This window comes from Geotrypetes seraphini, chromosome 14 (genome assembly GCF_902459505.1).
Source record: "Geotrypetes seraphini chromosome 14, aGeoSer1.1, whole genome shotgun sequence".
In the NCBI taxonomy this organism is placed as follows: Eukaryota; Metazoa; Chordata; class Amphibia; order Gymnophiona; family Dermophiidae; genus Geotrypetes; species Geotrypetes seraphini.
The window spans coordinates 60,798,842-60,820,526 of NC_047097.1; the positions used below are offsets into that span (position 1 = coordinate 60,798,842).

At 43.9% G+C, this 21,685-nt stretch overlaps 1 protein-coding gene across 1 annotated transcript in view; it reads right to left on the reverse strand.

The window, feature by feature from the left end:
- Positions 1-10,951: 10,951 nt before the first annotated feature.
- The window catches only part of CLCF1 (cardiotrophin like cytokine factor 1), a 176,111-nt gene continuing 165,377 nt past the window's right edge, over positions 10,952-21,685 (reverse strand). The window contains exon 3 of the mRNA XM_033921128.1: positions 10,952-11,817. Coding sequence (XP_033777019.1) covers positions 11,335-11,817 — 483 coding nt within the window. The 3' untranslated portion in view covers positions 10,952-11,334. The remainder of the gene's footprint in view (positions 11,818-21,685) is intronic.

Genomic DNA, 21,685 nt, shown 5'->3' on the forward strand with positions numbered 1-21,685 from the left:
GAATGTTGCACTGCCAAATGGGTGGGCAACAAAAAGTAAGAGAGGGAGAGGGAAAGCAATATTGCACTCAATTGGGGAGAGGGAGAGAGAAGGAAGACCAAGGAAGAGAGAACAGAGGAAAGAGAGATGTTAGATCATGGGGAAGGAAGGGAGGGAGGGAAAGGAAGGAAGGAAAGGAGATGCTAGGCCAAGGAGGGGGAGGAAGAGACGCCAGGGTATGAGGGGGAGGGAAGGGAAGAAGACAAAGATGCCTAGACCTTCGGGAAGGGAGGGAGGGAAATGAAGGAAAGGAGATGCCAGAGCATGGAGGGAGAGAAGGAAGGAGAAGAGAGGAGAGAGATTCTAGGGCATGGAGGAAGGGAAGCAAATTTAAGCTCAAGGTGAGTTACATTCAGATACACATGTTCTTTCCCTACCCAGTTCTGCTTCCAGCCCTGCCCTATTCTGCCCCCAGCCCTGCCCCCACAAATCCTCCTCTCTTCTTCCAGATGATCTCCAGCCATGTCTGGAGGACCTGGAGAATGCGTGGATGAGTGTGACATCATCCGCGCATGCTCAGAGGCCCCCCAGATGCGGCTGGAACTTGTTGGGGCTTTCCAAAACCCAGATAAATGACAGGTTTTGGAAAGTCCATCCAGGAGCCCAGACAGTCTTCTAAAAAGAGGACACACCTGGGTTTTCCCGAATGTCTAGTAACTCTACCCTTAGTCCAGCATTTTCCTTACTCTCTTTACTCCCACTCACCATTCAGCATTTTCCCTCGAACCTCCTTACCTCCCTACCTCCTTCTGTTGCCATTGCCTCTCACTGTTGGTCCTGCAGGCCCATCGGCTTGCAGAACCAAATACCAATATGTGCTGGAGAGCCTTCTAGAGATTTAGAAATATAATGCACCAAGAAACCTTCCAGCTAGTTTGGGCTACTAGATAAAATCTCCATTATAATTGATATCATTCAACAAATTCTTCTGAGATGAAATGAAGTCTGGATTTTCTGTAGGATTGACAGAATCTACATAACCTCTTTGCAGATTCTTTCCATAGCCCCTACAGAGATTCATTACTCAGCAATATGTCTGTTACTACCGTATATAGATTTCTTTATAACCTTTTCGGCTTTATCATCTTCACTGGTTGATAATTATTGGACTCCTGTCAAAGGCTATTGTGCCGAAACATACCCGTGTCGAGTCCATACCTCCCAACTATTGTATCTAGCCACTAGAATTAGCCAGTCAGCCAATCGATATTGACGTTGACCGGCTACATTGCGTCACATAGATGTTGGAGGCTTGTGCGGTTAAGGCAGAGCTTACAGGAATGGGACAAGGACAGCGACAAAACTCGTGGGGACAGAAATGGGAAATTCTCTAGTTCCAACTACGGGAGTTGCCATTGAAGCTCACTTCAGCCTATCCAAACTATCTCCTTTGCTGGATTCAGACTATGACATTTTGCTCATTCATATTCTAATTAGTGATTCTCTGTGTTCATTGCACTCTTTCTTCTTCTCTCTCCTCTTTCTTTGGCTCCTTTCTCTATTGTGTATGATGTAAGTTATTATTATTATTATATCTGTACATCGCTCAGAATCAAAGCAGTCTATCAATTTTTTTTTAAAATAAATAAAAGCATTAAGAGGCTGAAGCTGGGGGGGGGGAGACATGAGGATTAACTGGAGAGCAGGTAGTGGGGACTCAGGTATTCAGAGAAGTGGGGTGTCGGCATAATGGGCATCTGGAGAGCGAGGGTAGGGAGAGGGACCTGACATTGGGGGACAGCAACTCTGGATTGAATGAGGGACTGAAGAGGGGTGTAGGAATGGGGCCTGTGGATTGAAAAGGAATTGGGAGGAGAAGGGGGCCTTTGGAATTAGGTGCGAGAGTATGGGAAGAAAGAGGGGGGTAAGAGAAAGTGGGAACTTGGAGAATGAATATGGATTTAGGGGTACAGCAAGGATGCTAGGCTGAGAGGGAGAAAGCAGAGACTGAGCAAAGATTGAGGGAATGGTAGGGTGAAGATTATGTGGGGGACAGTATTAGTTTGGATGGGGAGATACTGTATGGGTAGAGGGGTTTAGGAAGGGATTATTGAAATGCGAAAGATATAAGAGAAGGGAGCTAAGTAGGCCAGAGATGGTGTGAAAGATATGGATGAGTGGGAGGGAGTGAGCAGAGCATGATTGCAGGGTTTCCAAGAGTTTTGGGTACCCTTGGGCCAGCGGTGGAGATAGAAAGGGGATGAATGGAGTTAGAGGGTGGAAATACATCTGTGGAGATGATGAAGGGGTGTAATGGGAGATTGTATGGGGGGGTGGGTAATAGACAGAAGAAAGGGGTTGAAGGCAGGTAATGTATACGAGCATCAGTTTACCTAATGGCTTAATGTGGATTGCATAAAAGAATATGAAACATTCTAGGAATCATAAATAACATTCGATTGAATCAGTAACAAGAAGTAATTAAGTAAGATTTCGCCGCGAGAGGCACATCCTGTAGGCAGTCAGCCAGTGCCGGCACCGCTCCTCCTCGCCAGCGTCTCATGGCACACCGGAAATCTCAGGAGGCTTAAAGTGCTTGGTCAGCAAGGAGGGAGGCTGCCAAGGGATCAAGCTTCCATGTTTATTTACAATTTGATATACCGACCATCAAACAAATATCTGGACGGTTTACAAGTGCTAAAATTAGAGCTTAAAAAAATACAATAATAAAAATAAAAAATAGGGGAACATAAAAACCAGACGAAGACAAAAATATTGGGAGTCACACTTGATTCTCAGCTAACCATGGTAGAACATACGACTATAGTGGTAAAGAAGTGCTTTTTTGCACTATGGAAATTAAAGACCATAAAAAAATATTTTGATCCACTATCCTTTAGATTATTGGTACAGGCATTAGGGCTCCTTGCACAAAGGTGCGCTAGTGGCTTTTAGGTTAAGATCAGCGGATCTCAGGGCCTGGGGAGAAGCAAAAGGAATGAGATATTTATCAAGAAAAGATGGGGAGTGGGTGAGTTTGATCTTAAATACCAAGAGGAGGATTTTGTAAGTAATTTGATGCGATACAGGGAGCCAATGTGCCTCGCGTAGCAATGCCACCCGTGCTAGCCGCTACCGCCTCCTTTTAAGCAGGCAGTAATTTCTCAGCTATCGCGCGCTATAGCACACGCTAATCTTGTGCGTGCGCTAAAAACGCTAGTGCACCTTAGTAAAAGGAGCCCTTATCAAGGTGCGGTAGGCGGTTAACGTGCAGAATACTGCGCGTTCAACCGCCTGCTGCGCTAGTTGCTAATGCCTCCATTGTGGAGGCGTTAGTTTTTTGGCTTGCCGCTGGGGTTAGTGCGTGATGAAATGTCCGATGCGCTAACCCCCATAGCTAACTCCCATAACCTTGATAAAAGGAGCCCTTAGTCTTGTCTATACTGGATTACTGTAATATTGTCTATTTGGGAGCGCCAAAGAAAATCTTGAGAAGACTGAGAATAGTACAGAATATGGCAGTCTGAATGATATTCGGACTGAGGAAAAATGACCATATTAGTCTCTACTACCGACTATTACACTGGCTCCCGGTAGAGGCACGAGTACTATTCAAATTTTCAGTAAAAATTTTCTTGTATCTGTTTTAAGTTGATTTGGGGAATTGCCCCAACTTACCTTTTAACTCATTTTGCGTTATACAGCCCAATGAGGATAACTAGGAGTTCTAATCTATTTTCCTATCCAAAAATCAATGGCTGCAGATACAAGACTTTTTTTGGATAAGACTCTTGCATTTCAAGCAAGTAAGCAGCAGTCCTGGTGGGGTAATTGTACTGGTGGAGATATGTTGTCTTATGGTGCATTTCGAAAAGTAATTAAAACAACCCTGTTTGATAAATTCATTTCCTAAGTGTGTTAACATAGTTAAGAACATAGTTAAGAAATTGTTGAATTTTTAATTAATTGCATTTTAATTAATTACCCAGCCTTCTTCTGTGGAAACCGCCTAGAAATTGTTTGATTATGGCGGTATCGAAGAATAAAGTTATGTTATGTTAAAGTTATGTAAAGATATGGAAAAAGTAGGTACAATAGGTGCTGGGGGAAGGGAAGAGTCAAAATTACATCAAAGTCAAAATGAAAATAAAAGGGAGGTAGGAAGGGGAAGGGAGAGAACAAAAAGGAGAGGGGGGGTCGCTTCTTAAAAGCGGTTGTTTTGAACCATTAAAAATTTGAAAAAATAGGATCTTATCCAGAATTTTGGTATGCATCTTGAAATAAAAAAGTTTTTAGTTTGGTTTTGAATTTGTCGAGTAAGTTTTCCGATCAAAGATGAGATGGGATTGCGTTCCAGAGGGAAGGGGCTGTGACGGAGAAGATAAAGTTTCGAGTGTAGAAAAGATCTTTGAGAGATGGAACAGTCAAGTAGGTTAAGATCAGCGGATCTCAGGGCCTGGGGAGAAGCAAAAGGAATGAGATATTTATCAAGAAAAGATGGGGAGTGTGTGAGTTTGATCTTAAATACCAAGAGGAGGATTTTGTAAGTAATTTGATGCGATACAGGGAGCCAATGTGCCTCACGTAGCAATGGGGTGACGTGATCATATTTTTTTGCGTTGTGGATAAGTTTAATGGCAGTGTTTTGAATCAACTACAATCAGCGGATTTCTTTTTGTGTAATGCCATGGTATATGGAATTGCAGTAATCTATGTGGGAAATAATCAGGGAGTGAACTAGGGTTTGGATAGAGGCCAGTTTAAGAATAGAGGATATAAAGCGAATTAGACAGAGTTTATGGAAGCATTTTTTGGGCAACTGCACTGATCTGGTCATGATAGGTGAGGTCTTTATCTTGGATTTAAACCTTTTCATATGAATTTTTATTCACTTTGGATCCTTGGACTAAATTTAGGTTTAACCTTGGTCATCATCTACTTCTTCTGCCTAACACACTTCAACAAAAACTTCAATTCAGCTCTGCCAACAACTTCAGTTCTGCCTTGCAGCATTTTCCTATTCTAATATTGAGAATTCCCTCTACACCGCCTGTTGTTCCATGATTGGGTTCCGCTTATGCAGCTCTCCGGTTGTGAATCCCTGGAAAGGCTTAACATCCAGTCTAATTTCTTGTGTGACTGTGTGAAACCTGAATCAGTTAAAAAAAAAGGGCACCAGAACCTGATTTTACTATGAATGAAGCATTTATTAGTTAATAAAAGAATAGAAATTCTGCAATAAATATGTTGTAATAAATAACAATTTTTCTTAAAATAAATAAATATTAATACAAAAACCTGTCCACTTGGAAACTTTGTGTACAAATACTGTAAGAGGAGAAAACGTGAAGACAATTGGAAGTATAAAAACAAAAAAAAATGCTTACTTGTTTCATTTTTACACGTAAACGTTACATAAAAAATACTAGGCATTTTCTTTCAAGAAATTTCTTTTGAATTCAAATTTAAATGGTATAAAAATATATCAACAGCTACAAAAGGCACAGGGTGAGACTTGTTTTATGTCTGCTAGGAATTTGCACCAAATATAAGTCCTTTTTTTTTCCTGAAAAACCATTTCCTGTCTGGGCAGGAAGTGATCTATTTTCTTGGAATGTTGATATAATACCAAGCATGAGAGCTATGTTGGTCAATCGCCAGGCTTTCAGAGTATTGATCTCTAGTTTTTATTTTTAATAATGGCCTACTTTGTCACTGTGTTCTGCAAAGAGCTTTCTCACTGAATGTATTTCAAAGGGCTTGAGAACAAGACTCGAAATGTCTCTCATAATAGCATTTGAAAGTCTAATGAGAACTGGCAAAAAGACAGCCTTGAACAAAGAAAACTGGTAGTGGATTTCTGTGCCCCTTGGTTGTATTCTGCATAGTTGTATTCTGCATAGTTGTATTCTGCATAGTTACCAACTCTCAAGAAGTGGTTGCTTGGTCACAATGATGCCTCAGAGTTGTTAAGGTAGCTGGTTTCTAGAAGAGAATTTTGGCCATTTATGGTTTCCAGTTTACGCACTGCAACATAGGATTTGTTGTCTTGCTTTTTCCATTTGACATAAGCAATATGAGTATCAAAATGTACAAGGAGAAAGCAATAAACCTAACCTGATCTAAAGTCTTTATTGAGAAACTGGACCACTTGTCAGCTTCACGTTTTTGTTCTAATTTCAGGATTGCTGAAGTCCTTTTTCAATAACCAATGACAACATCATCTTCCATAAGTACCATTTTAAAGCTGGAATTCAGCAGTGTGTATAAGGAATTTAGAATTTTCTCAGTATTATTATTATTTTTTACTAGATCTAAGCCAGTTTTAGAAACTATTAATGCGATTTTGGGCTTTAAAGATTCGTTGGACCTTCAATAGCAGAATATGGTGACTGATAATAATTTTATCCAACATTTGAAACTTCCTGATGGATTTCTCTCCATGTCTTGTAAAATGGATGCTAGACTCTTTATCTAAGATATTATGTTTGGTGTTGTGCGAGGATGATAACATCAGGGACAAGTTTATAAAGTGCGCACAAAGTAAGATGTATAAAATACAGCAAACTGAATGTGAATGCTAAAACGTAAATGCGTTTAGTAAAATGTGGCACTTTAACATATAACTGGCAGTATTCTATAACCTATGCATGTAATTGTTTGACACACCCATGTCCAACATGTGTGTCTCCCCCTGTAAATGCCCCCAGATTCTGTATATGGTGCATACAAATTTGGGTGCGTGCTCAATTTGTCCGCACAATTTACTTGAGTAAAGAACCGACTAGTGTCAATGACTGGTCGATAATAATCAATTATCAACGGTAACTGGCAGCAAATAGAATTTACGCTTGCATTTTGCTAGGTGTATTCTATACAACTGCATGTGTACATTTTTGTGTGTGTGGTCTGAAAAGGGGGCGTGGCTATGCAAGGGGCTTGGGCAGATCATGGGCGTTCCAAAGGTTTGTGCGCAGTGTCACAGTGCGCAAGGAATAGTTTAGGTGCAGGAATTTACACCAGGTTTCAACTGATGTAAATCCTCGCACCTAAAAATTAGGCGCAGATCCCAGTGCTAGGCGCCATTTATAAAATAACGCTTGGGGGGGGCATTCTCTCACCGGCACCTTCGTCGGCTGGCGCCTGTGGAACTAGCGCTGTTGCATGTCAATCATGTGAATCGCAGCTAAGGAGGCATGTTCCGATGCCTAAGGCCATTTCCGGCGTTGGCCACGCCTACCGCAGCCTTAGGTGCTGGAAAGCACTTCTTTAGCCACAATTCTAACACCGCTGAAGACATCAAAGGTAAGACGCCACATTTCCTCTCTTAATTTCCTTTTAAGTGGGCTTTTAGGTGCTGCGGGACGCTTAAGTTAGGTGCCGGTAGGACGCCTACTGTCGCCTAACTATAGGCGTCCCGTCGAGAATCCGGCCCTTAATGCTCAATTTTTTTCAGAGTCAATTTTTCAACACCATAGATAGAATTTCGTCCTTTGGGGCTAATTCTATACATTGGTGCCTCAGTCTACATGTCCCAGTGCTGTGCACTTAGCATTAATTCTAAGATGGCTTCTTGGCACCAAGTTTCTATTATAGAAAACTACTGTAAGGTTGGCACTGGCGCACTCATGTGTGTATTTACATAAATATACCCTCTAAAACAGTGGTCTCAAACTCAAACCCTTTGCAGGGTCACGTTTTGGATTTGTAGGTACTTGGAGGGCCTCATAAAAAATAGTTAATGTCTTGTTAAAGAAATGACAATTTTGCATGAGGTAAAACTCTTTATAGTTTATAAATCTTTCCTTTTGGCTAAGTCTTAATAATAATATTGTCGTTTATAGCTAAAGAGACATATGATCAAGAAACGGTTTTATTTTACTTTTGTGATTACGATAAACATACCGAGGGCCTCAAAATAGTACCTGGCGGGCCGCATGTGGCCCCCGGGCCGCGGGTTTGAGACCACTGCTCTAAAACCATGTCAATGATTGGTGTAAATTGGCGCATAGAGTATGTTAGTCTATAAACTAAATGCGCACTTAGGAGACACTCCCGTGGCCTGCCCGTGCTCTGCCAATATGTATGCCCTCCTTGCAGTTAGGTGCTCTGGTAGTACCTTATGGAAAAGTGCTTAGTGCCCATAGGCGTTTACCTGTCAATTCACAGTGTCTTTGGCGCACCTAAGTTAGAGAGGTCTGCACGGGAACGGGGATTGCGGGAATCCCGCGGATCCCGCGGGAATCCCCCCCTAACCCACGAGACTTCCACGGGGACCTCCCCTGGCCCACGGGACTCCCACGGGGACCCCCCTCTAGCCAACGGGACTCCCACGGGGATGGAAGGCTTTGGAAGCAGGGTTCATCCATATAATATAATGGACACTTCAGCCTTAGTAAAAGAGGGGATTTATAAGTTAATTACCTGAACAGGAAACAAAAAAAGGGTTCCACCAAAGAGATTCCACAAGGAAAACAGCAAAAGAAACTGTGGAATTGATGATCCTGTCAGAAGTAATTGCTGCTTTTTATGGGGACGGGCGGGGATGGAGGTAATTCCTTGCGGGGATGGGTGGGGACGGAGAGGATCCTGGCGGGGACGGGTGGGGGTGGAGAGGATCCTGGCGGGGACGGGTGGGGACGGAGAGGATCCTGACGGGGATGGGTGGGGGTGGAGAGGATCCTGGCGGGGACGGGTGGGGACGGAGAGGATTCTGACGGGGACGGGTGGGGACGGAGAGGATCCTGACGGGGAAGGATGGGGATGGAGAGGATCCTGACGGGAACGGGTGGGGACGGAGAGGATCCTGACGGGGAAGGGTGGGGACGGAGAGGATCCTGACGGGGACGGGTGGGGATGGAGAGGATCCTGACGGGGACGGGTGGGGACGGAGAGGATCCTGGCGGGATGGGTGGAATTTCTGTCCCCGCGCAACTCTCTAACCTAGACATCAGTTTACAGAATTGCCGTCTATGTTACTTGCATGCTGACATGATTGAACACCGCTGTGTGCACAAATAACGCTTAAGCACCTGAATGCGACATTCCTGCGCTCAAGTGCTAGTATTTTAATCGTAGCATGTAAATGGCCCTAAACATATAGACACCAACTGGCTGATATCCAGAACTATTTAACCGGCCAGGAATGGCTCCTGGCCAGTTAAATAGCGTTTGATTTATTTACTTTAGCGTCTAACTCGGTGTACCGCAAACATTTTGAAGCCGCGGCACACTAAACTCGGAACCTCGGCTGGAGGTCCTCTAGAAACGCGTGGACGTTGATGCCATGGCATCGCGCACGTACGTGACAGCATCACGTTCATATCCGCGCATGCTCAGAGGCCCTCCAGATGGGAGCCTGAGCCTGCTATTACTATGCCGGGGGAGGGGGGGGTGCTGGAGGAGGAGAGGCGCTGGCGCCGGCTGACGGCCTACAGGACGTGCCTCTTGCCATGAGAGGCACATCCTGAAAGCAGTCAGCCAGCACCAGCTCCTCTCTTCCTTGCCAGCAATTCGCGGCACACCTGGAATCTCACCGCAGCACACAGTTTGCGATACACCGGTCTAACTGCATGTACTCAGTGGGAGATAATTGGTTATTTCCTGCTACGGTTAGTCACTAACTGGCTATATTGTACAATAAAGCCGGTGAGGCATGGATTACTGCCAGACCAGCTATGTTTAGAAGTTAAAATAAGCTGCACATATAACAGGCCTGTCTTTAACTGCTAAGCACTTAACCAGATGGCACTGTATATCGACTAAACTAGAACTATTGGTTTAACCAGGGCAGTTCCATTTGTAGTGGGTATACAGGAAGTCCTAGATGCAAAGATAACAGTTTTTACTGACCCAGTTCTGTCCATTTATCAAGTTTTCTGACTAAAGTTCATATAATTTGCTTCCTTGATTTTAGAACACTGTATCTTTGTAATGCCAATACTTATGTGCCTAACTTAGTAAATTGGCTTAAATTATGAGTTTTAACAAGCTTATAATTGGGAAAAAAAAAAAAAAAGTAATTGGGTGATAGGCACCTATCTTAGGCAGTGGGGGTGGGGATGTAGACCACCCTGAGCATTATCTTCACAGGGTGTCGGTGCCTAACCTCCTCTATGCCCCCCCATGTACCTCTTTAAATGTTCGTCGACACGAGTAGCCATCTTCCACCTGCTCGTGCCAGCCTCAGCTCCCTTCTGATGTCACTTCCTGGTAGTGGGAGCAGGAAGTGAGGTCAGAAGGGAGGCGAGACGGGTGCGAGCAGCAAGTGGAAGATGCTGCTTGTGTTGGCAGACATTTCAAGAGGTACGTGGGGAGCGCTTAAGTGGTGGGGAGGGCGCGGGGCATGGCAATGCCGGACACCTTTGCCCTGGGTGCCAACCTCCCTAGCTATGCCACTGTTCTTAGGTGTGATTCTAGGCCTAGCAGTGCCTAACCCCAAAGTAGGCATGTTTAGGGATGGAGAAGGTGCCATTAGGTGCGATTCTCTAAAGGACTTAGGTGCCTATAATGGAGGCCTTTAAAACCCTGGCCTACATCACAGGTGCAATTCTGTAATAGGCATTCTATTTACAGAATTTCCCCCTTAGTGATTCAATTCTTTTCTGGGTGCATATCTCTATACACTTCTCCCTCCGGATTCGCGGGGGATAGGGGCAGAGCTGGACCGCGAATGGTGAAAAACTGCGAATATCCGGCTCTGACCCACCCCCGCCTCCCTCCCGCCTTCCCGGCCTTACCTGGTGGTCTAGCGGGCTTTCGGGGCAGGAGCGATCTTCCTACGCTCCTGCCCCGTGCAGATCGCCATTAGGAAATGGCTGCTGTGAGTTCCCGTAGTCTCTCGAGACTACGACTAGAACTCTCTACAGCTATTTCCTAATGGCGGTCTGCACGGGGCAGGAGTGTAGGAAGATCGCTCATGCCCCGAAAGCCCGCTAGACCACCAGGTAAGGCCGGGATGCCGGTGGGAAGACTTAAGGATGGTTTTTTGTTTTTTTTTCCCCCCTCCCCAAAAAATCGCAAATATGTGAAATCGCGATTACTGAAACCGCGAATGGGGAGGGGGAAGTGTATCCCTTTGCACCCCTTTAATTTGCAAAAATAGCAAACTGGCATTGGCATATTTTCATCATGAGGAGCAAAAAGGAAAGAACTACAAATTCCAGAATACTGTATGGGGCCAGGAAGAAAAGCAGGACAACAAGTGCCAGAGTGCATTGTGGTACAGCGATCAACCATCTGCCTCTCTATGCCTAAGGAATTTCTTGTGTTCTAGTGATTGTGGCAGTGTCATTATCTAAGGCATATGAATTGTTGAAAAGGGGAAGAAGGGAAAAATGCAAATACTGGTACGGGTCAAAACCTTTGAGCATCAAGTCGGATTGCTACAAAGGGAGGAATCTTCTTCTTGAGCCGGATAAAGTCTTTGGCTGAGCGCCACAGCCAGCTCTGCAGCTCTTTCAACAGCCAGAAATCGTCCATCTTTTTCAAGAAGTCATTGGGGACTCCTGCTCGGGTCCTGGTGGGGTTGCCGAGCTGTGGTGGCAATGGATACCCTAACGATGACATGACCCCGGCGATACTTATGATTAGGCCTTGCAGGCTTGAGCAGAAGTGGTTGAGGCTGCGGCGCAGCTCGGCCCGCGCCACCTCACCGTCGATGCTGCGCAGGTAGCAGAGCAAGTGGCTGTAGGCGCGATAGTTCTCTGCTAGCCGCAAGTGGTCATTCAGGTTGCGCCACAGCTCAAAGTCCATCATGGCACTGGGGATCGTCTCGGTAGCGCTGACTCTAGGAGGGTTGAAATCCGGCTCGTTGAATGGGGGACCCAAGTAATTCAGCTGAGAAAGAAAAGAAAAAAAACCTGTTCAGTCTTCTTGCACCTTTTCATCTCTGCAAGAACTGCTGTTTCATGCATTAATGTGCAAAGTATAGAGAACTAACTCTTTCCAAATGCTTGAACCTGGGTACTGGAAGGCAACGGGCTTTTTCTTAGGATGAACATTATAGAAGATATGCATCATAACCCTTATGCATGCATCCTAGAGTAGAGGGTCACACAAGGTTTTGAATTTTGGAAATCCCTATCGAATATTTATTATAATGAGAAATACCTAATATACCCCCCGCCTTTTACAAAAAAGTAGCACGTGTTTTAGTGCCCAGCCATGACGGTAACAGCTCCGACGCTCATAGGAATTCAATGAGCGTCAGAACTGCTAGTGCCGTTTCCGGCACTAAAAAACGCGCTAAGGTTTTGTAAAAAGGGGGGGGGGGAGGAGGGATAGTTTCTTTGGATATCAAAGTACAACTCAATGAAGCTTAATATTATATATCAATTAATTCAAAACTAGTTATATGACTAAATAGAGGAAAACAATTTTTATCTCATATATCCCCTCCTTTACAAAGCTGGACTAGCGTCTATAGCGCCAGCTGCCACGGTAACAGTTCCAACCCTCACAGAATTCCTATGAGCGTCCGAGCTGTTACCGCTGCAGCCGGTTCTAAAAACGCTAACACGGCTTTGTAAAGGTGGGGGTTAATTAAATTAGGACATACAAATAACATGGTAAATGACGGCAGATAAAGACCCAAGTGTCCATCCAGTCTGCCCAACCACACATGCTCCTTTTTCTTAGATATTTCTGGGCCAGAAACCCCTCTTCTTGACTCAATTCTCGAAATATCATCATTCATTCCCTTATAATATCCGAAATTGATTATTGCGACTCATTATATAAAGGGTTGCGTCAAAAAGATATTAGGCGTCTTCAACCCATACAAAATACGGCCATCAAAATCATCTCGGGTTCCAAAAAAATTCTATCATGTCATCCCTTTGTTAAAGAAAGCTCATTGGTTGCCTATCCCACACCAGATTACCTATAAAATTGCTCTTCTGACTTTCAAAACTCTACAGACTAATGCTCCTGCTATCTCATCGATACCGCTAGGTTGACCTACGGCATCTTCCGGAAAGAACTAAAGACCACTTTGTTTAAGAAATTCTTGTCCTAGCCAGACACTCTCCACACCTTATCCTGAATTTCTTCCTCACACTAGGTATCCACATTCCCTGTCTGCTAAAATTCCCTCTTCATAATTGTATCCTGATACTCGCTGGTGTCCGACTATTTTCAATTGTAAGACGTAAAATAGTTAATTTCTTATAATTCAACCTATGTATAATTTTCTTTCAACCACCTTGTATCCATCTACTGTAATGCGCTGATTGTACAGCTCTTCTTCTTTGTGAACCGCCTAGAAGTCGCAAGATTGTGGCGGTATAGAAAAAATAAAGTTATTATTATTATTATAGATAGACTATTGATTTAATATGTCCCTCCCCCCCCCCCCGAACCTTAAGATCAGCCTCACAACACTCTCTTAGGGGTCCTTTTATCAAGCTGCGGTAGGGGTTTATCGCGCGTAATACCGCGCGTTAAACCACCTGCCGTACTAGCTGCTAACGCCTGCATTGAGCAGGCATGAGTTTATTAGCCGGCCGCGAGGGTTAGCGCGTGATGAAATATCTGACGCGCTAACCCCGCTAGCGCGGCTTGATAAAAGGAGCCCTTAATGTCCCGTCCTTAAAAATAATTGGCACCCATCATACCTTTATTTTCTCAGTTACTGCCCCTTCAATTTGGAACTCTCTCCCCTTACACCTCAGAGCTGAACAAAACTTGGATAAATTCAAAAGTGGTTTAACATGCTTTCTTTTTAAAGATGCCTACAATTGATTTATCACACATATATATTTACTTTATTATCACTTAACTTGCCACATTTTCCCTACTGTACCTCCCTTATGGGGAATTTAGGAAACGCCTAAAAACATATATGTTCCTGAAGTATCTAGACAGCTGACCCGTACAACTCTTTCTCTTCAATAACGGTTCCCTTAAGCTGTTAACCACTATCTTTCACCTCTGTTAAGTTCAATCAGTTTGTACCATCTTTTAATCTTTGTAAACCGCATAGAACTTCACGGTCCTGCAGTATATAAACTGTTATTATTATTATTTTATGTGCTTTTTCTTAAATTGTAGTTCCTCCCTTTCTTCCTATTGTTCTCATGCCGCAACCCCAAACCAAGTATGTCTGTCTTGGAAGGTCTATGTGAATTATTTGTTGTTTGTTCCCTATTTATATTTAAATTTTCATGTACAACGCTTTGTATTCCAGGAGAAGCGTTTTATCAAATTTTATGAAACTATGAGTCCTGCCCAGTAGTTACTGAACTCTCCATCAAAGCTCACTCCAGCCCATCTTAACCATAAATAAGCCAAATAGTCTCACAATTTTAAATTGCACAGGCTATCACAAATTTATTGGCCCTGGATCATACATTATAACAAGAATTTCCTCTATCTTGTCAAATTATGCCTAATAAACGCAAAACTATTTAAGTTATTCAGAGTAGTGAAGACGCAGGAGGACTGCGAAGACCTGCAACGTGACATAAACACGCTCGAGAAATGGGCTGCGACATGGCAAATGAGGTTTAACGTGGATAAGTGTAAGGTGATGCATGTCGGTAACAAAAATCTTATACACGAGTACAGGATGTCCGGTGCAGTACTTGGAGATACCTCCCAGGAAAGAGACTTGGGAGTACTGGTCGACAAGTCAAGGAAGCTGTCCGCACAATGCACGGCGGCGACGAAAAGGGCGAACAGAATGCTAGGAATGATTAAGGAGGGGATCACGAACAGATCAGAGAAGGTTATCATGCTGCTGTACTGGGCCATGGTACACCCCCACCTAGAATACTGCGTCCAGCACTGGTCGCCGCACATGAAGAAGGACAAGGTACTACTCCAAAGGGTCCAGAGAAGAGTGACTAAAATGGTTAAGGGGCTGGAGGAGTTGCCGTACAGTGAGAGATTAGAGAAACTGGGCCTCTTCTCCCTTGAAAAGAGGAGACTGAGAGGGAACATGATTGAAACATTCAAGATAATGAAGAGAATAGACTTAGTAGATAAAGACAGGTTGTTCACCCTCTCCAAGGTAGGGAGAACAAGAGGGCACTCTCTAATGTTAAAAGGGGATAGACAAACGTAAGGAAGTTCTTCTTCACCCAGAGGGTGGTGGAAAACTGGAACGCTCTTCCGGAGGCTGTTATAGGGGAAAACACCCTCCAGGGATTCAAGACAAAGTTAGACAAGTTCCTGCTAAACCAGAACGTACGCAGGTAAGGCTAGCCTCAGTTAGGGCACTGGTCTTTGACCTAAGGGCCGCCGCGGGAGCGGACCTCTGGGCACAATGGACCACTGGTCTGACCCAGCAACGGCAATTCTTATGTTCTTAGTGTCAATCTCTATTTCTATGGCTAGTGTTAGTGAATGTTCTATGCCAGGGCCGCCATCAGAAATTTCTGGGCCCCTTACTGAACAATCCTATTGGACCCCCTTCCCCCCCCCTGACGCCCCCCCCCCTTCTTCCATTGGCCGAATACACATACTTTTCTGCTAATGCTCCACCTAAGCCAGTCCCGTAAAATCTTCTCACGTCCATTGGGTGATTTGGCATAGAGGAGATATTCATAAAAAGAACGTCCGTCAAGATCTTTACTCATAGACTATGCCATTTGCTTTAAATCATCTTCCATCATTAATCCAAATTGCACAATTCTTTCTCTGTCTTTGTCCTGAATGGCATCTGGCCACATTGCTGGATCCTTCCAGTCAACAAATTTATGAGCAGGCGCGGAGGACGCATTTTTAAACAAATGTAGTTTATCCTTGTACTCCTTATGTCATTTTAATCATCTATGGATATGTTTGTATGTTTATTGTTCAAATGGTTTTATTTATTTCCCCAAATTTATTTTTGTTATACGCACTGAAAATATTTGATATTGCGTTTAAATCAAAATCTCAATAAACTTGAAACGAGTGCCCGTGAGATTGTGGGAGGGTTAAATACTCAAAACTTAGAAGAACAACAATTTACTTAAAGTTTTTGCTACGCCAGCTTTCTGGTATCTTTACATACAGTGGCGTATGTAGCATATGTAACACCCGGGGCCCATCATTTTTTGGCACCCCCCCCATCTGTAAGAAAAACATGATTTTTAGTAACAACAAACCACACGTCACACATGAGTACCTAGGAAAAGGCAGCATCTTACATATTGCAGTGAGCAATACATCAATACACCCATTGTAAAACTAAACAAGCCAGACCAGCACAGATCAATCCTACATCGTCAATCCTAACAGAAAACCATGTCTTTCGAACACACAGAACACAGAAAACACCTTCGCCTAGTATGGAATATGTCATCACAAACGAACCCCTCCCCCTTTTACAAAACTGTAGTGTGGATTTTAGCCACAGTGGTAACAGCCCTGACGCTCATAGAATTCTGAGCATCAGAGCTGCTACCACCACGGCTGGCGCTAAAAAACGCTCCACAGTTTTGTAAAAGGGGGGATAAAATAGAAACACACAGTTTCAACGCTCTAGCTCAGAGGTGCCCAAACTTTTTGAGCTTGTGAGCTACTTTAAAATGACCAAGTCAAAATGATCTACCAACAATAAAATTAAAAAACACAAAGCACACTATACGCTGAGAAAATGTTAATTATCATTCCTATTCTGGGTTTTTTTCAAAGAGGTCAAGGCAGATGACTCAATGCATTGTCACCTCAGTAACAACCATACAAAAATAGACAAATATACCCTCCATCCTTTCTATTAAACCACAATAGCAGTTTTTAGCGCAGGGAGCTGCTCTGAATGCCCAGCGCTGCTCTTGACGCTCATAGGCTCCCTGCGCTAAAAACCACTATTGCGGTTTAGTAAAAGGGGACCATATTGTAAAATATAGACAGCAGATATAAATTCAGAACTGTGCATAGTAAGTGAAGGGAAGTTTTCATCTCTGGGAATTTACCCAGTTAACTATTAAGTTATTTGGGCAAATTCCTTTGAAAACTGTGGTAATACTGCCTCCACTTTGCTAAATTTAAAATAAAATCATTTTTCCTACCTTGTCTGGTGATTTCATGAGTCTCTGGTTGCACTTTCTTCTTCTGACTGTGCATCCAATCTTTCTTCCCTTCTATCAGCCTGTATGCTTTCTCTCCTCCAAACCTCATTCCCTCCCCCAACTTTTTCTTCCTCTCTTCATGCCCCCTTTTTTTTTTCTGTTTCCCTGCCTTCCTTCTGTTTCCCTGCCTGCCCCCTTTCTTTCTTTCTCCCTGCCGTTCCCCAAGCCACTGCCACTGCCGCTGCCGCTGCCATCGGGGTACAGGACCCACCAATGGATAACAGGCCCCGACGCCGACGCATGCTCTCCCTGCTTCGGGCCGATCAGTCTTCCTCTCCCCGACGTCAATTCTGCCTTCGGAGAGGAAGTTCCGCCCAGCCAGGCAGCGATTGGCTGGCCCGAACTTCCTCTCCGACTGCAGAATTGACGTCGGGGAGAGGAAGACTGATAGGTCCGATAGATTAGATCGCCAAGACAAAGTGAGTCCTGGGTGATCGACTCACTTTGCCTTGGCGAGCTACTGGCGCCCCTGCCTTAGAACACTGCCTAGGACCCTGGGGGAGCCCGGGCCCCCTGTCAGCTCCGGGCCCCTGAATGCAGGACTGGTTGTACTGCCCTGATGGCGGCCCTGTTCTATGCCAGTCTCTCTGTGGTTAGTGTTACTGAAGTCTTAGCACCAGTCTCTCTTTTTCTTTTGTGCCAACATGGACTATCTGCATCTTCCCTCTTGCCTTTACTGCCTCTAGTGGCTGAGAAATAGAAGACAGCAGAGATCAGAGCCAACAGAAGACTTAAGGATGGGAAGCGAAAGGGTAAGACGGATCACCAGCCACAATTAAGGGCCTCTGTACACAGCTTGCCACAACGCAGGCAATGTGGCCTCCTTTTCCAGGCTCTTCTTTATATCTCCCTCAAGTTTTTATAGCCGCTCTGCTGCATTTCCTAATGTAAGGCACCTTTCTCTATGCAAACCCAGCACGCTTTACAGTCACAAATCATTACTGTACCCCAGGGTCTCTCAAACCGTGTGCCAAGGCATAGTGGCGTGCTTCGAAGACATTCCGGGTGTGCCACGAGAGATTCCAGAATTTTAAAAATCCCCTTCATAAGTATAAACTAGAATAGATGACTTGTACGTCGCGTACGCAAGAGTCTGTCAATGTGACGAGCGCCTGTGTGCATAAGGATACAACAGTTGTTATGATTACCTACGCGTAGCTTAAAGAATTTTAAATAAAGAGCTTTCAAATTCAATTTTTTGTTGGTTTTTGCAATTTTATAATTTCAGTTATAAAAGTGCCGCGAAAAACATTTGCTCCGTTTAGTGCGCCGGAGCTAAAAAAAAAAGCTTGAGGAATACTGCCGTACACAAAAGGAAAGTCACAAGATTATGTGTTAAAGAAAGAACACACACATTATCCCAAAGCACAGAAAAACACACATTCGGTCCTGTTTTGGGTAATGGGTAAGGCATTTGATATTCTGCCTTTCTGAGGTACAACAAAAGTGGTTTATTCTCACATATTCACTCACCGTGTGGTCAACTTACTAGTCCAATTGACATCAACCCCAATGCTTCCAGTGAGCACATGATCCCCAGCTGACCCGGAAAGCTTTCCTCTGACGTCAGCTCTGACATTGGAGGGAAGCCTTCCGGGTCTGCTTCGGCGGAGGGGGGGGCATACACAGCTGGACTGCCCTGAAGGGAACAAGTAAGGGAAAGAGGGGGTAACGTGGAACAAAGGGAGAAAGGAGGGTGGAAAGAGCACATTGGGACGTGGTAGGGGCACAAATTTGGGACAAAGGCTGGAAGGCAGGGAGGGGGACATGAACTCAGAACACAGAACGAAGAGAGGGAGCATGAACTTGGGACACAAGGGAGGGAGGGAATAGGAAGGGAGAATTGTTGGGCATGAATATGTGAGTGAATATGTGAGTTTATATTCGGGCAGTTTCTCTATCTCTGCTGGGCTCACAATCTAAGTTATAGACCTGAGTCAGTGGAGGGTTAAGTGACTTGCCCAGAGTCACAAGGGGCTGCAGTGGGACTTCAACCCAGTTCCCCTGGTTATCATCGTAGTGCATTGCACTAACCCCTAGTTTTCTCCAATTATAATCTGTGCAAATTTTGATATTTCTTTTGCCTACTAGAGTAAACCATACACCCTGTTACTGGAGTAGTTGAGATAAAGTGGTGCTAGAAAAGGTTCAAAGAAGAGCGACCAAGATGATAAAGAGGATGGAACTCCTCTCGAATGAGGAAAGACTAAAACGTTTAGGTCTGTTCAGCTTGGAAAAGAGACGGCTGAGGGGAGATAGGATTGAAGTCTACAAAATCCTGAGTGGAGTAGAATGGGTACAAGTGGATCGATTTTTCGCTCCGTCAAAAATTACAAAGACTAGGGGACACTCGATGAAGTTAGAGGGAAATACTTTTAAAACCAATGGGAGGAGATTTTTTTTCACTCAGAGAATAGTTAAGCTCTGGAACGTGTTGCCAGAGGATGTGGTAAGAGCAGATAGCGTATCTGGTTTTAAGACAGGTTTAGACAAGTTCCTGGAGGAAAAGTCCATAGTCTGCTATTTTTTTTTTTTTTTTTTTATCTGTGAAGTTAAAATTTATTTTTTTTTTTCCTTATTATTTTTTATTTTCAAATTTTACATAAAGTGTACAAAATACTAAAATACAATTGATGAATACAGAATATCACTTTTGTATCTAATACATCATATTCTATATATATTTTTATCCCCTCTCCCTCCCCCCATCTTTCTATTATTTTTCATTCATACATTACATATTGTATAACATATTATAACATATTATGTAGAAATTATTTTCATTATCCCCCCTCTATGTGTGTCACAAAAAAGATATTTAAAAGAAGAAAAGAAGAAGAAAAATCCTGCTATTTATTCATTGCAGTATTTTGTCAATGGCCCATAGTCTGCTATTGAGAAAGACATGGGGGAAGCCATTGCTTGCCCTGGATCGGTAGCATGGAATGTTGCTACTCTTTGGGGTTCCGGCATCTTGTTATTCTTTGAGACTCTGCATGGAATTTTGATACTCACTGGGGTTCTAAAATCTTGCTACTCTCTGGGATTCCAGAATCTTTCTATTCTATAGGATTCTGGGATTTTTTCCAGATAAGCCCCGCCACTAATGGAAAAAGTGGACGCGCCGAAAGTTAAGCCCCGCCACCTTTTGCCAGCGCACGCAACTTTAACCAGTGAAATTCTCAGCACAACGGCCCCACAATGCGGCACGATGTGTATAAAGTAAAGTGGGGGGGGGGGTCCCTCCCACGCCCCCCCATCGGAGCACCCAAAAAAGATTATAAAAAAGAAGATATGAAACTTAACATTATAAAAAAATAGGATAAACTGTCGATCATTTTTTTAAGGGCTCCGACGGGGGGGGGGGGGCGTAGGGGGGGAACCCCCCCACTTTACTTTCTACAGATCGCGCCTCTTTTTTATAATTTTTTTTGGGTGGCGGGGGTTAACTTTTTGGCGGGGCTTATCTGGAAAAGATCCGGATTCTGAATGGAATATTGCTACTCCTTGGGTTTTGGCCAGGTACTAGGGACCTGGATTGGTCACTGTGAGAATGGGCTTGATGGACCATTGGTCTGACCCAGTAAGGCTATTCTTAGGTTCTTATGAACTTTCCTGTGTCTGTGCACATTTCTTTGCCCACAGAGTATTTGCCAGTAATTTGTTCAATGCACAGCGAGTTAAAAATATTTGGTATGTGTGCATTAGAGAACCACAAATGCTATCTTTAACCACGGAGAAACATGTTTGAAACATCATATGTCAGCTTCTTTAGTAATCTCTGATTTAAGGTGAAATCAAAACAAGGGCGTATTTTCGTTTTCTTTGTGGGTAGCGTGCATTTATTCTAGTGCTCTCATAAAAATATTGCAGCGCCTTCCCCTGCGTGCACCTGAAGAGGGCGAGATCGGACTGTGGAGCCGGGTGGCGTCTGATAAATTTCTGGTTTGATGGAGAGGTTGAGATGGGCATGATCTGTCTTCCGGGAGCGGGAGCAAGCGGCAGCCAAAGCAGAAACGCTGCCAGGCTGGAAAAATGAATGGCTTTTATCATTCATAAGTGGCAAGGGAGGGACTCGGTGTTAGAAACTACAAATTAAAACGATGATGATGTCTTTATCTCACTGTGTAAGTTGGCAAATTTGCACAGATGTAGAGGCCAGGGATTACATAACTGCCTTTGGGCATTTCCCTTGAATGGAAGCAGCAGCAAAGTAGCTTGTCTCGCCCACATAAATAACATTCGCAACGAGGAGTCTTCAAATTCAAGTCACTTTTAAAGACTTTTTACTTTCTACAGGGCTTTTTTAACATTCCACCACCCCTTTTTAACTGAGAGTTGGTCCCACAGCGAGGAGACCTTCTCGATCGTCTTTTTGTTTCAATGTGTTTATTCAAGTTTATCCAAAACAACAATCAAAATACAAACAGAACCAATAAACAAGGCAACACAATCCCCCCACCCCAACTCAAAGAAGAAAAATGTCTCGCATGCTACAACTAACAAAAAAAAAAAAAGTTACAGTTAACCATTCAACAGTCTGCTGCATGCAGAAGGCGTTAGAGTGTGCCAACAGGGCTTCCGCACAAGCTGATATCGTCTTCCCTGAGGAGAATCTATGTCCGCAAAATCACGGCGATCCAAAG